Consider the following 14391-nt stretch of genomic DNA (forward strand, 5'->3'; position numbering starts at 1 on the left):
TCCCTTTGCAGTGAGAGCGTGCACACCTCAATGCGACCGGTCAAGCTGAACGCAGAGGACGGCAAGGTCACTTTCCGCAGGGACGACAAACAGCGCCTCTCCTCCCCCACCCACCCTCAGTCCCCCCGCATCCACAGCCCTTCCTCCCCCGCCCCCTCCCCTCCCCCCTCCCAGCGGTCAGGGGGATCCTCAGCCCCCATCCCCGTCCCCTCCCTGTCGCGAATGTCCAGTCTGTCTCAACAGCTTCAGAGAGACTCTACCAGTTCCAGAACGGGCAGCCCAGGTCGTTCCAAGAAGCGCTCAGCGTCTAGTGGCAGCGGTGACAAGGTGAGAGTTGTTTTCTTGTTTGTACATTGGAACACCCCCCCCCCCCCCCTTTTTTAAGACCTCAACAAAATCTGATAAAATCAGGTCTTAAAATTATAAAAAGGAGGGAGTCTTAAAACGGAGGTAAATTTACAGAGGTTATGAACAGATAATCAGGGAAAAAAGGTCTTAAACGAGAGGAAATTTTAAATTGGGAGGGCCTTAAAAGGGGGGTTCCACTGTATTGAGGTTATGTTATATGAAGTCTTATATCGCGCGCGTATCTCCAGACTCGGACTCAAGGCGCAGGGATCTATTTATGCCGTGTGAGATGGAATTTTTTACACAATACATCACGCATTCAAGTCAAGTCAAGTATTTTATTGTTTTGGGCCCAGAGGGCTTTGAAACAAAGATATAACTTTAACAAAAAAAAGGTAACAAATCAGACAGTTAATATATGTATACAAATTGAGCGGACAAATACAACAATACTATACAACCAAAATAAATTGGCAATATACACTTCCATACATACAAACAAAAATAAAAGAAAAATAGGTTTAACAAAATCAGGTAAGAAATCAGACAGATAATATGTATACATTAAGCGGACAACGATAATATACAGCCGAAATAAATTGGCAATACCATTATGCCATGCATCTTTTGTAAAAACACAAAACAAAACAAAAGCATGTATTACATACATATATACATACCAATAAAGAAACTAGATGTAACGCTAACATACTAAAATCATAACGTGGGCTACAAATCTTGCTAGCTTCATTAGTTTTATCTTAGATTTATAATTCATTAACTGTTCATATTTTAAACAATTTGGGTGAGATCGGTAATAAGGACTAATTAATTTTCTTCTTTCAGACACTATACTTTCGTCGGTACAATTGAACAAATAGTGAAACTCATCACCTAATTCATTTTTATCGCACATATCACACAATCTTTCATTTCTAGGAGCATTAAAAAATCTGTGCTGATGTATTGGCAACTTATGATTGCTTGTTCTAAATTTTGCTAATTTAACTTGGAATTTCCTAGGCAACCAAAGCAAATACCTTTCCAGACAAAAATCCTTTTTATATATTCTGTAATTAAAACACAAGCTGTTGGCATTCACGTCAGTGCTCCATTCCTGCAGGAATTGATCTCTTAGCCTTTGTTTTACAACGTTTTTAAAACCTGAGACGGCAAGACTCTGAGTTGTCAATAAATATGATAGACCCAACTTATTTAACATAGTATTGACATGCGACAACCAGGGCAATTTAACGTTTTGTACATGGTACAACTTTAAATGTAGTTTTAACATTAAATAGGACATCTTATTCGCACCATCATTCATTTCTTTCATCAGTTTATACCAATAAACCAGTAACTGACATTGTACCTCAATTCTAATTGGATAACGACCAAGCTCTCCGTAAACCATACAAGTGGGTGTAGTTTTTTAAAAATCGCAAATGAAACCTTGACAATATGTCTAATGAATCATATCCCCACACCTCACAACCATACAGCAAAATTGGATGTACACACTTCACATCGACCAGCAGATCGCAGCCATTTCGGCGCATATCCTACTTTTCACGGCCTATTATTCCAAGTCACACGGGTATTTAGGTGGACATTTTTTATCTATGCCTATACAATTTTGCCAGGAAAGACCGTTTTGTCAATCGTGGGATCTTTAACGTGCACACCCCAATGTAGTGTACACGAAGGGACCTCGGTTTTTCGTCTCATCCGAAAGACTAGCACTTGAACCCACCACCTAGGTTAGAAAAGGGGGGAGAAAATTGCTAACGCCCTGACCCAGGGTCGAACTCGCAACCTCTCGCTTCCGAGCGCAAGTGCGTTACCACTCGGCCACCCAGTCACAAGGTCTGATTTTCAAGGGAATGAGGAGCGCTCCGTGGATTTTGCCGTTCATTCATTGTGGAAGATTGCTCAGTGTAAGGCGTGACTCTGAATTCTTAACAGCCTAACTCAATTTATTCATTCTCAAATGTAATTTTGCCCCCCAAAGTGGCATATGGCTGCCTAAACAGCCATACACGTAAAAACCCACTCATGCACACACAAAAACATGTGTGTACGTGGGAGTTTCAGCCCATGAACGCAGAAGAAGAAGAACAGTAATTTTCAGTTTTCCATTACTGCTACAATGCAATACAATTTTTTTTTTTTTAACCTGTTGTTTCATGTTTCAGGAAGGAGACAGGAGTGTGGCCAGAAGGAATTCTGAAACAGCCCTGGCACCGCCAGACATCACACAGGTGTCTCCACCTGCCGGTAAGCTTTGACAATAATAACAATAAAGGATATTGATATGGCACCAATCTTACTTTAGTTCTGAACGACTTACAATGCTGAAAAGAAGTAAAATAAAACAAACTATGCAAATAAACGATTCTCTTTGCAAAGCAAATTCAGAGGTTTCAGATACAGAACATTGCAGATACAGCTAACACCAATCCTACTTTAGTTCTGAATGACTTACAATGTCGAAACAAAGTAAAATTTAAAAAAAAAACTGTACATATAAATCATTCTCTTTGCAAGGCAAGTTCAGAGGTTCCAGATACAGAGCATGATATTTACAGCTGGCTTCATTTCAGCAACGTCACTTCTGTGAAAATGGTTGCAAGAACTTTGCCATAAATTGACATTGAAAACAATCTTTAAACAACAAAATAACTGTGGGTGAGATGAACACAGTTGAAAAGCAAAATAGATCTCAAATAATAGTAACTCTCATTGAGGTGCAGTACTTACCGTACTTTCCGGGTTACAAGGCGCTACAGCGCATAAGGCGCACCCCCCTCTTTTAAAAAAAAATTGTATTCCAGTCACCCATTGGGCGCAGGGGGCCGATAGGGCGCACCAAAATTAAAAAAGTATGCCGGTGCTCTGTGTGTGCGGCGAGACCAAAGGCAGGTCCAATGTGATAGCTGGGTTGCCTTGTTTAGACACTGACCTTCTTCCCAGGGGTCAATGACCCAGTTTTTGCCATGAGAGGTGGTTCCCCTGTCATAGATCTGAGAGAGGAAACACTTCCTGCACCGGGGTCAGTGACCAGTTTAACCTATGGGGCGGTCTCTTTGATGTCTTGAGAGGAAACTTGGCCAGGGTAGTACCTAGTAGCTGAAACATGCATTATCACAAGTTGTTTGACTGGTACTCAGGCGGTCTCTTTGATTTTTTTCGTATTTCATACACGGATTAGGCGCTTCGTTATACAAGACGCAGGGGTCAAACTCGAGGAAAAAAGTCGCGCCTTGTAACCCGGAAAGTACGGTATGTCTCAATCGAAGGATTTTTTTATCGTCTACAGTTCAGTTTTCCATTGGAACGCCGCCCAGTATGGGTATGTGGAAACGCACCAGCAGTTTTGGCAGTTGTCCCACGACAGTTCGTCTGGACCCCAGTGTCACCACTCCGGTTCCCATAACATCACCGCTGCGCAGATCTGGTGAGTGGGGAAAAGCCGGTGAAATTCTCCTTTAAACTCCCTCGTTTTTTTGGGTTTTTTTGGTTATGAGTTGCTGTTAATTTGAGGTTATTTTTATTGCCTTGTTGCTTTCAAGGTTTTGATACATCTTTGCATTGTGGTTTTTAATGCTTATCTAATTTTGCTCCTGGCTTTTATTTTGCACTCTATATCGCTTGTGGGCTAATGCTTACATTTATTTTATGAAGCTAGTTTGTGTCAGTGTATATTTTTGATTTGCTGACAGGTTGAAGAGGTATGGTTTCTAAAGCTGAAATGGTACTTTTTAACGTTCATGCGCAAATTGGGGCATATTAATAACACAGAAAGTACGGGCAGAAAACTATGTATATATATATACAACAGTTATTTTGACAAAAGTGAAGGTTTTGCTAAGAGTAAGAATGAGGAAGAAAAAGTAGTCTTTTTAAGATAATACATAAAAGACATTCTTACCTTTTGGGCATTGTTCAGAAGCATGTTTAGAATTGGAAGGAAATGATTATGCAGAAGCCTCCGGAGGGTTTCAGTAAAAGACTACAGTTATTTTTCAAATGTCATTGATTTAATGTTCTAAAATTTCAAAGTTCAAGCAGTCGGCCTGGGAAGCTTGCTGATTGTAATACGTAGAATTCAAAATGTACTTTCTTGTTCTATGAAATTCTTTCACACTTTTAACATCTTTTCATCACTGTACCATTATATTTCACGCACATGTTTCTCTTCTTCTTCTCCTTCCTCCCATCTCTCCACCCTGGGGGGTTATAGCGAGCTGTTCTCCCGGGTCATGCTGTGGACCCCACTCTTGCGGTGCCCCCTCCTCCCTCCCCACCGTAGCCGGGTCCCCCACCCGCTGTTGCCAACCCTACCACCACCACCACCACCTCCCTCACCACCTCTCGCAGGACCCCTATACCACGCTTGACCCCAAGTTTCATCGCTACCCGACCATGCCAGACTGCACGGCTTACATCGCTTGCTCGGGCAGAGAAGGTACGCGGGCGTGTCAAGATTGCATTTGAATTTGAAGAGATGGTTGAGATTCAGATGATTATACCATTCCCCCGAAAGGGGCATATGACTGCCTGAATGGCGGGGTTAAAAACGGTCATATATGAAAAAGCCAACTCGTGCAAAAGCATGAGTGAACGTGGGAGTTTTAGCCCATGAACGAAGAAGAGGAGAAGATGATTATTACCATCCTGAAGAAGTCAGCAACTGTCTTGACGAAAATTTGATGAAGAATTTACCCAAACTGGTTGCTGTTATGTTTTGTTTTGTTTTGTTTTGTTGAGATGGTGGAGATTCTAGGACAAGACATTTGTGTCTTTTCAGGGAAAAAATGTCAGGATTGAAGAGGTTGTGGTGTATCTAGGTAGAGACATTTTTGACTCACATGCGAAGCAAAAGTGAGTCTATGTACTCACCCGAGTCGTCCGTCCCCCCCGTACGTCCGGCCGGCCGGCCGGAAAACTTTAACGTTGGATATTTCTTGGACACTATTCAGTCTATCAGTACCAAATTTGGCAAGATGGTGTATGATGACAAGGCCCCAAAAAACATACATAGCATCTTGACCTTGCTTCAAGGTCAAGGTCGCATGGGCCATAAATGTTGTCTAAAAAACAGCTATTTTTCACATTTTCCCCATTTTCTCTGAAGTTTTTGAGATTTAATACCTCACCTATATATGATATATAGGGCAAAGTAAGCCCCATCTTTTGATACCAGTTTGGTTTACCTTGCTTCAAGGTCAAGGTCACAGGAGCTCTTCAAAGTTGGATTGTATACATATTTTGAAGTGACCTTGACCCTGAACTATGGAAGATAACTGTTTCAAACTTAAAAATTATGTGGAGCACATGTTATGCTTTCATCATGAGACACATTTAGTCACATATGATCAAGGTCAAGGTCACTTTGACCCTTATGAAATGTGACCAAAATAAGGTAGTGAACCACTAAAAGTGACCATATCTCATGGTAGAAAGAGCCAATAAGCACCATTGTACTTCCTGTGTCTTGAATTAACAGCTTTGTGTTGCATGACCTTGGATGACCGGTCACATGTATTTTGGTAGGAAAAATGTGTAAAGCAGTTCTTAGTGTAGGTTTAGTGACCCTGAAGGTCAAGGTCATGTAAAGGTCAAGGTCAAGCATGTGAGTCGTATGGGCTTTGCTCTTCTTGTTGTGTTTTCTGTGGATATATTTTTACGATAGTCACCATCGTAAGAAGAAATTGTCTTGCCCTGCTTGAGTAAAAGTGACCTGAACAAGCATTGGAAGAAAGAAAGTATGCCAGGGCACTGTAGCAATTAGAATGGGGTTCTGTGAACAGCTTGCCCTGCTTCAGCTGGAGTTACCTTTTCCTTCCAGTATTTTTGCAGTTTCGTTAAAAACAGAAGTATGCTTTGCTTGCTCTCCTTCTCAGTCTTTCGTTTGTTTCAAGTTATGATTTACTTTTTGTTTTCTTTTTCTTTTGTGCTTAATAAGCTTCAGATCACATCAGAATTAATCTTGAAGAATAGTCAACTTTATTCTTTTTCTATGAATACGATTTTGTTCAAAGATGTGCAAGTTGGGATTTCACTTGAATTTTTAAAAGTTTCCACTTGCTTTGGTTTTAACTGCTTTTTATGTATAACACATAATCTGCAACTAAAACAATGATGCCTAATAAAGAAGCCCTGTTTACCCTTACTATTTTGGAGCAATTCATTACAGTCAAACCTGTCTTCAACGACCACCCAAGGGACCAACCAACATTTACAGACATATTAATTTCATAACTTCTGTGAGATTACATTGTACGTTAACATCTGTTAGGCCAACAAACAAAAATAGTCTGTTTACGGTAACATAGGCTAAAAAAATAGGGTCCGTAGGTCGGGATTTTTATTTTTGTTAAATTTTTTTATTTTTTAAAAAAACCTCATATTTTTAAGTTATTTTGCCAAAAAACAAAGACTTTTTTTTTTTTTTTTTCCAAATGCCCCCAAAAAGTCAAGGGTCACGCAAAAAAATAGGGTCGGTCGGGATACCGTAAACAGACTTTTTAATTTTTTTATTTTGTCCTTAAAGATATGATGTAGAGTACCCAGCAAAACAAACACGCCATCTGATGCGAGTGATTTTTTTGGTCTTTTTCAAATTGTTGTAAAACGCTAACCAGAAAAGGTATCGCAATGAGAAGAACGGATTCATGCAAGATATTGAAGTGGCTGTACCATGAGTACGTTTTTTCTTGAAATCCTGTTTTGTTTGATCATAAACTGCAGTGGGCAACAACCAACAAATTGTTTCCAATGAAAAGACACACAAATTTTTAGTAGTTTAATTTTTTAATTTTTGTTTGTTGCACAGACACATGTGGCTTTTTATTGGTCGGAAATCGTGCGATTTGTATCCCCTGAATCCTGGAGAAGATGAACTTTCTTGGCAAAGTCTGCAAAATCTAGTTTTGTCAATTTTAATCAAATTTGTATTTTGAAGGGTCAAACAAGTTTGAGAGTCAGGAGGAAAAAATAGGGTCGGTCAGAGATTCGGAAAGATTGAATTATTTTCCCTTGACCTAATATGGTGTAGGGGTAAAGTGAATCGTGATTGCAACCAAAGGCATAACTTTGAACTGCTACCAAAATCAAACAAATCAATCGTAACAGTGTTGGCCAGGGTGGTGCAGTTCTTTTGCCAGGCACTGTACACACTAGCCTCCTTCAACATCAATGATCTGTTGAACTGATCTGGCTCTTTGCTTTTGGCAGAGGTGGAGGCGTGCCATTGGTGTGGGACAGAGCCGGATATGAGATCACAGCCGTTCCACTCACATCACATATTGCGAAATGCCCATGCCTCACACCAACAGTCCGCGGGTGAGACACTGCCCCCTTTACACTGCTCCCAGTTTATCTTTCTGCTGTGGCTTAGTCACTTTACACATAGGTCTTGTAGAAATAAATCTGAGTGTGCTTGTTTTTGTCAGCTTCGTGTGAGAACTCAAAGTGGACGTAGAGAGTTTTATTTGCTTTTCAGCTTCACGTGAAAACTCATGGTTGATCGAGAGAAAGTTTCACTTGCTTTTCTACCTGTCTTGTGTCTTTATCGTGTGTGCAAGTGTATGTGTGTATCTGTCTGTTTTTGTGTGAGTGTGTGTGTGTGTGTGTGTGTGTGTGTGTGTGTGTGTGTGTGTGTGTGTGTGTGTGTGTGTGTGTGTGAGTGTGTGTGTGTGTGTGTGTGTGTGTGTGTGAGTGTGTGTGTGTGTGTGTGTGTGTGTGTGTGTGTGTGTGTGTGTGTGTGTGTCCTCTTTTAAATGTTGCCACTGCTGTTTAGCAGCATGTTGCTCACAAAAAGTAATACCTTCTTCCAAGATTCATTCAGTCCAACTTGACTACAAAATGTCAGCCTCTGTAAGCCAATTTTCCCTTGACGTTCATCAGTCTATTTTCGAGATTCACTTAGCGATTTTTCAAACAATGACAATTTTCTCAAATTTATGCTAAGCCTTCTTCTCAGCAGCCTGTGGCCTTGGGGCTCTGACACCATGGGCAGGAAGCCGGGAACGCTTGACATCCGTCGGCTGTGACAAGGATCGGGGGTCACCGTCATCCTTGGAACACGAGCGAGCAATCCCTGCAGCCCAGCGCTGTTTGGAACAATCGCCACCATCGTCCATGATGTTCGCTGCATCCCCAACTAACATGGAGAGTCCCAGACCTCACTTCGTGGTGCCAGAGTTGTCTGAAGACACCCTTATGGATGTGAGTTTAGAAATTTGACGTCCTTATGGAACTTGGGCGTTACTCAGTTTAGACAGCTTTTCAGCAGAAGGCTAAATGTGATTATTTTTATTTTGAAATAGTGTTGATATTTGTACCTGGTATTGATAGAAAGATAAAAGAATGTTAAATCATGTATTGTTCATCGAATATTTTTCATGGAGAATGGTTTACCTAGTCTAAAGAACAAAAATGTCAAAATCGCTGAGAATTGAGTTACGCCAAAATTCCCTGACGAAGACGAATTGTAGTGTTGATTTTGCCTTTAGTTTGTGTGAAGGGAAATGTTTGGTTGAAATGAAGCAGGCTAGATTTGCAGTTTAGCTGGTTATTGATTTAATGTGGAATCTGAAAGCAATTGATTGTGTACTCATGTCAATACCAGGGGAACGCTGGCTTCTTCTTCTTCTTCTGCGTTCGTGGGCTGAAACTCCCATGTACACTCGTGTTTTTTGCACGAGTGGAATTTTACGTGTATGACAGATTTTTACCCAACCATTTAGGCAGCCATACGCCGTTTTCGGAGGAAGAACGCTGGCTTCAAAACACAGATGTCGCCATCTGTGTGGGGTCGATCCCCACGTTCGGCAAGGGATTTATTTCTCAGAGTCAACTTTGTGTAGACTCTCCTCAGTGGCCGAACACCCCTGTGTGCACACATGCGCGCGATAAAGAACCCAATTTCACAGCGAAAGTCTCAGGGCTTGGAAACACGAATACAGGCATGCAGGGAAAACAAAGGGTAGCGCCGTATACTGTATGGCAGCTCGCTTTCCCCAGTGAGAACGCAGCCCGAATTTCCATGAGGGTCACACCACAGGACTATGTAAAAATCTTTTTCTTTTCCTTATCCTTAGCGGTGTTGAAATGCTGACAGGCATGCATCTGTCCTTTCCCCATGTTTGTGTTTGTTTGTTTGTTTGTTTGCTTAACGCCCAGCCGACCACGAAGGGCCATATCAGGGCGGTGCTGCTTTGACATTTAACGTGCGCCACACACAAGACAAAAGTCGCAGCACAGGCTTCGTGTCTCACCCAGTCACATTATTCTGACACCGGACCAACCAGTCCTAGCACTAACCCCATAATGCCAGACGCCAGGCGGAGCAGCCACTAGATTGCCAATTTTAAAGTCTTAGGTATGACCCGGCCGGGGTTCGAACCCACGACCTCCCGATCACGGGGCGGACGCCTTACCACTAGGCCACCGTGCCGGTCCCATTTTTGTATGCTGACAATGAGTGTTAGTGTCACTGCAGTGCACAATGTCTTGTGTCATCTCTCCTCAGGATGAACACAACCAGACGATGGCCAAGCTGAGTTTCATTCTGGACGTGGTGGAGGCGGTGGTCAACCTGGCCAGATCCAAGGGGGCGGCCTGTAATCCCATGGCCGACTCTCTGTCCACCAAGCGTGTCGACAACCTGCCCCCCGCCCAGGTGCCAAGGTTCTCCGAGTCTCAGAGGTCAGTGAAACAATGTGTCGGAAGAATTGGCAGTAGCATTTTCTTAAGGAGGAGCATGCTTGCGCGTGTGTGCTGTTGTGGGTTTTGTGTGGGGAATGTATGCGGGCGTGCGTGAGCGTGTGTGGGACTGAGATTGCAAGCGATGTTTGGAAGGGCGTGTATGGATTGATTGATTGTACTCTGGCCAAAACATGTCCCTAGTGTACTGCACATGGTTGAAATAAAGTCTTATGTCTTATGTCTTATGTCTTATGTCTTTATGACAGAATGGGGGTTACCTGTGTGCTAGGGTATATATCCCTACAAGTACCATATTTTCAGGAATAAAAGGTACTTCATTGTAAAAGGGGCAATCCTCACTTTCGAGGTTAAAATGAGAGAAAAAAATCCACACAATTGGGTGCAAGTCAAAGGAAGTACAGCAGTCCCTGCAATGTACGGCCCCCGGCGTGAGCGGACACCTGACATGTACGGACATATTTGCCCGGCACGGATTGTTTTCCTTCTATATTTGCCCCCCCCCCCCCCCCCCCCCTTAAACGGACACCTGCAAAACGTGGAGGCGGACACTCATTTTCGGTCCCAACAGCAGGTCTTACCTCCAATGTACGGACAGACCATCGTCAAATTTTCACCACAACAAAATCGATAACAGAGCAGTCCGGCTCTTGGTACAAAGATCACAGCCGCAATGGCGTGATGACAATCCCTGATAACTTGAGTGCACGTGTACCCATCAGGAGGGGGGGGTAGTTTTGGTCAGGAGTGGAGTACATGCGAAGATGCCAACATGAAACTGCACTGTGCTCTTTATTCTTGTCTGTTGGACGTAATCAACAGAAACCACAGTCGATGAAGGTCCTGAGCGAAAGAGAGTGAAAAACCGGCCACAGTTCTCAGCATCGTGTGTCTGTGTGTAACCTCTTTCATTGACAAGATACTCTTGTTTCCCCTCAGCCTTGACCAGTGAGTCGGTTGCCTAATCTGTGAACCCTTCAGTTGTCTTGCTTTGTCAAAAGTTACGACACAGTCAACTGGTTTTGCTCTGAGTGAACAGTGCAGCTGGCCTCTCTGGCCACAGCCCCAAACAGTACATGGCTGGAGGGAGTGAGAGAGAGGGAGGGGGAGGGGGGTGGAGGGGTAGCTGGCTAAACTCTGTGGGGTGTCCGGTGTCACTGCATGTCAGCAGGAAGAGCATTGGAGAGAAATAGAGAGGTGTACTCTTCCACACAATTTCCAAGCATCAGTTGTCACGGCTTGGGGTAGGCATTAGTGAGGGAGAGTGGGAGCTGTGTTATGTACAGTGTATTTCCGACTGAAGAGTGAAAAGTCACTGCCATGCCACATGATCGGCATGCAGTCAATAAAGCCAGACAAGAAGAAAATAAATTACATGATTATGACATGCAGCTCTATCTGCTGCTATTTATTCAAACTGGTTTTCAAGCTTATTCTTGCAAAGCATCTGCACACGCTCCTCTGTGCTGTGTTTGTGTGGCTGCTTTCGTATGTCAGTGCATGGTGAGCTAGTGTGTTCACTGCCTTGAGGATTTATTTTTATCTCTTCTTTTCAATACTTTTCATTCAAATCATTTTTACAGAACATTTAAAGAAGTATTAGGAGTTTATTGTTATTGTTTAGTAGCCACAAGAAGTGATTAGCATAGACTCAATCCTGTTGTTTGTGTGTCTCTGTGTGAGTGTATGGGGGAGGGGGTGGTGTGGTCACCCCTCCCATGACCGGACACCTGCAATGTACGGACAGTTTTGCTATGGCCCAAGGGTGTCCGTTCATGAGAGGGACTGCTGTACAAAGAGTGGAAATACGTTTTCTCCCCAATGTGCAGTAAGATCAAAAAGTCTGCATTCAGAGAGCTGTTTGGCCTTGTGCTCTCAGGTCAAGGACCATATTTTCAGCAGAGACCACCTGCCTGCCCTAGTTTACAGACACTGACCTTCTGACCCTGACATAACAGGGGATGTGAAAGGGTGGGGGGGTATGTCTATCTGATGCATTGAAATAATGTATGTTATTATGCTTCAGGATCTTGGAGCAGCTTGTTCTATACCTGCGAGCCCTGCAGATGATGTCACAGAGCATCACGCTGGCCGAGGTGGAGATCAAGGCTGAGAGACTGCAGTACGTCAACTCACTCAAGAACGGTATGTACCAAACCTTCCAGCACCTCTCACCCTTATCCACCCCCAATTGCCCAGCCCTCAGGCATGAATGTCGGACACATAGAAAAGAACGCTTACCTCTTTTGTATAGCGTTTATTTGCAACAGAAAATTCAGCTGAAGATTTCAGCTTTTGACTGAGCAGTTGCAGTGGGCATGTTTCACAACATTTGGACAGAAGGAGACTATACATACAAAAACTGAGACTCACGTTGCAAACCCACATTCTTCTTAGAACTTGAGGGTTGGCACTTTTATCAATTATATCTTTATAAAAATAAAAAAAAAGGACAGCAGGGTAGCAACTCAAAGACATGTTTGTTCTGCATTGTTGTACAGGTTTTCTTGTTAAACTTTCATTCCTGCTGTTAACAATATCTCTCTAAAACAAAAGAAAATTGCTGCGAGAAAACAACCATATTTTGTCTGTTTTGCAGTGCTGCGTACACAGAGTGAGCTGTATGTGGAGTGTATAGACGAGTGTCGCCGGTTGTACCAGCAGTTAGGTGCCGTGTGCAAAACACCGCTCACAACTCAACTGGTGGTCAACACTGCCGATAAGCTCATCTATAATTACGCTGTGGAACAGGTCAGTTGGTCATCAGTGTGTGAGTGGTTGTCTGAGATAAATCTGTTGAAAAAACATGAATTTTAGGCACAGAAAGGAAAAAGTGTGTTTCTTTGTGAGCATATGCATAGTTGCTTGCAAGTCTTTATGTACTATGTGTGAGATTGCTTTGATTATGTTTGATGTAATTTTTCAGTTTTGAAATTCAGTACAGTTAATAACATATGGGTAATCATTATGATTTTGAATGTAATTTTCATGTTGTTTCAGTGCCAAGCTGCAGCTCTGGATGAGCTTGCGGGAAACACAAAAGAAGTAAGTATTTCTGATGTATTCTCTTTGTTTATAAATAGAGCAAACTGATGTGCATTGTCTAACAAAATCTCAAATCTGAAATGTAGTGTGCTTTTTACTGGTAGGGTCTTGTGTATGGGCACAATCTTTTACATTTCAAAAATGAGTGCGCCCTTTCACCGGTAGACAGCCTTTTCACTTGCAGTCAGAACATTCTGATAGTCTGTTGCAAAAAAGTTGTGACTAAAATGAAAGTGCAGTCGAGTTTGTTTACTGTAAGCTTTACAATAAAATGTTTGAAGCTTACTGCAGGCAGCCCACAATAATGTTGGCTGGAATTCAAATTTGAAATTTTTGGGGAATTACAAATTGTCTTGCAGTAGAGTGATTTCTCACTAAATCAGCTATGGAATTGTAAGTGAGTTAATAGGAATTAAATTTTAAATTACGTATGGCAGACCGTTATGTCGGAAATGAAATTTCATGTAAATGAGTTCAGCCGAAATGCATTTTTTATTTTCATAACTTTGCCCATTGGCTTGTATGTGTGGATATGTCTGTAGTCTTCTTCTTCTTCTTGTCGATCACTCAGATGGAAACGCCGGTTCTCCGCGCAAATGTTGCCGTGCGCTGTAGGTCGTCCAGACTGCCATAGAGCTTCCCTTGCACCGTGGTCGCCTCCGCCCAGATCTGGCTCCTGAGGCCATCGTGTAGTGGACAAATAGTGACAAGTTATATAATGTAAGTTTAATATATGTTCTGTTTGTTGCAGAGCTTTGGACGATACTCCACAGCTCAAATCCTTCTCCACAGTCTTGCTCAACTGGCCAACAATGACCACGACAAACTGCTGCTGGAGAAATGTGAGTACAGACAGACATGCTCCACTCACGCACGCACTCACGCACACACACACACACACACACACACACACACACACACACACACAAAAACACACAAAAACACACAGACAGTTAGATGCACACACATTTATATTCACATGTTCTTACATGCATTTACAAGCGTATGCAAGTATCCATGATCAAACAAACGTGTTTAAAAGAGTTGAATGCAGGGAACTGAATGTGTCGTGCAGGCATTTCACATACATTTGCTAAGTGCAGTAAATCAACTCGTAATGAAAACAGTTTTTTTCTAGAGGAGTAGTTTGTTTGTTTGTTTGTTTGCTTAACGCCCAGCCGACCACGAAGGGCCATATCAGGGCGGTGCTGCCTTGACATATAACGTGCGCCACACACAAGACAGAAGTCGCAGCACAGGCTTCAT

General features: G+C 42.5%; 1 protein-coding gene across 1 annotated transcript in view; it reads left to right on the forward strand.

The window, feature by feature from the left end:
• The window catches only part of LOC138977119 (serine/threonine-protein kinase unc-51-like), a 48932-nt gene that overhangs the window by 24473 nt on the left and 10068 nt on the right, over positions 1 to 14391 (forward strand). Inside the window, exons 16-26 of the mRNA XM_070350029.1 lie at positions 12 to 327; positions 2544 to 2625; positions 3668 to 3805; positions 4592 to 4816; positions 7588 to 7695; positions 8339 to 8580; positions 9887 to 10062; positions 12107 to 12225; positions 12680 to 12831; positions 13081 to 13125; positions 13877 to 13967. Of these exons, the coding sequence (XP_070206130.1) occupies positions 12 to 327; positions 2544 to 2625; positions 3668 to 3805; positions 4592 to 4816; positions 7588 to 7695; positions 8339 to 8580; positions 9887 to 10062; positions 12107 to 12225; positions 12680 to 12831; positions 13081 to 13125; positions 13877 to 13967 (1694 nt within the window). The remainder of the gene's footprint in view (positions 1 to 11; positions 328 to 2543; positions 2626 to 3667; positions 3806 to 4591; positions 4817 to 7587; positions 7696 to 8338; positions 8581 to 9886; positions 10063 to 12106; positions 12226 to 12679; positions 12832 to 13080; positions 13126 to 13876; positions 13968 to 14391) is intronic.

The sequence above is a fragment of the Littorina saxatilis genome, linkage group LG9 (assembly GCF_037325665.1).
Source record: "Littorina saxatilis isolate snail1 linkage group LG9, US_GU_Lsax_2.0, whole genome shotgun sequence".
Lineage (NCBI taxonomy): Eukaryota > Metazoa > Mollusca > Gastropoda > Littorinimorpha > Littorinidae > Littorina > Littorina saxatilis.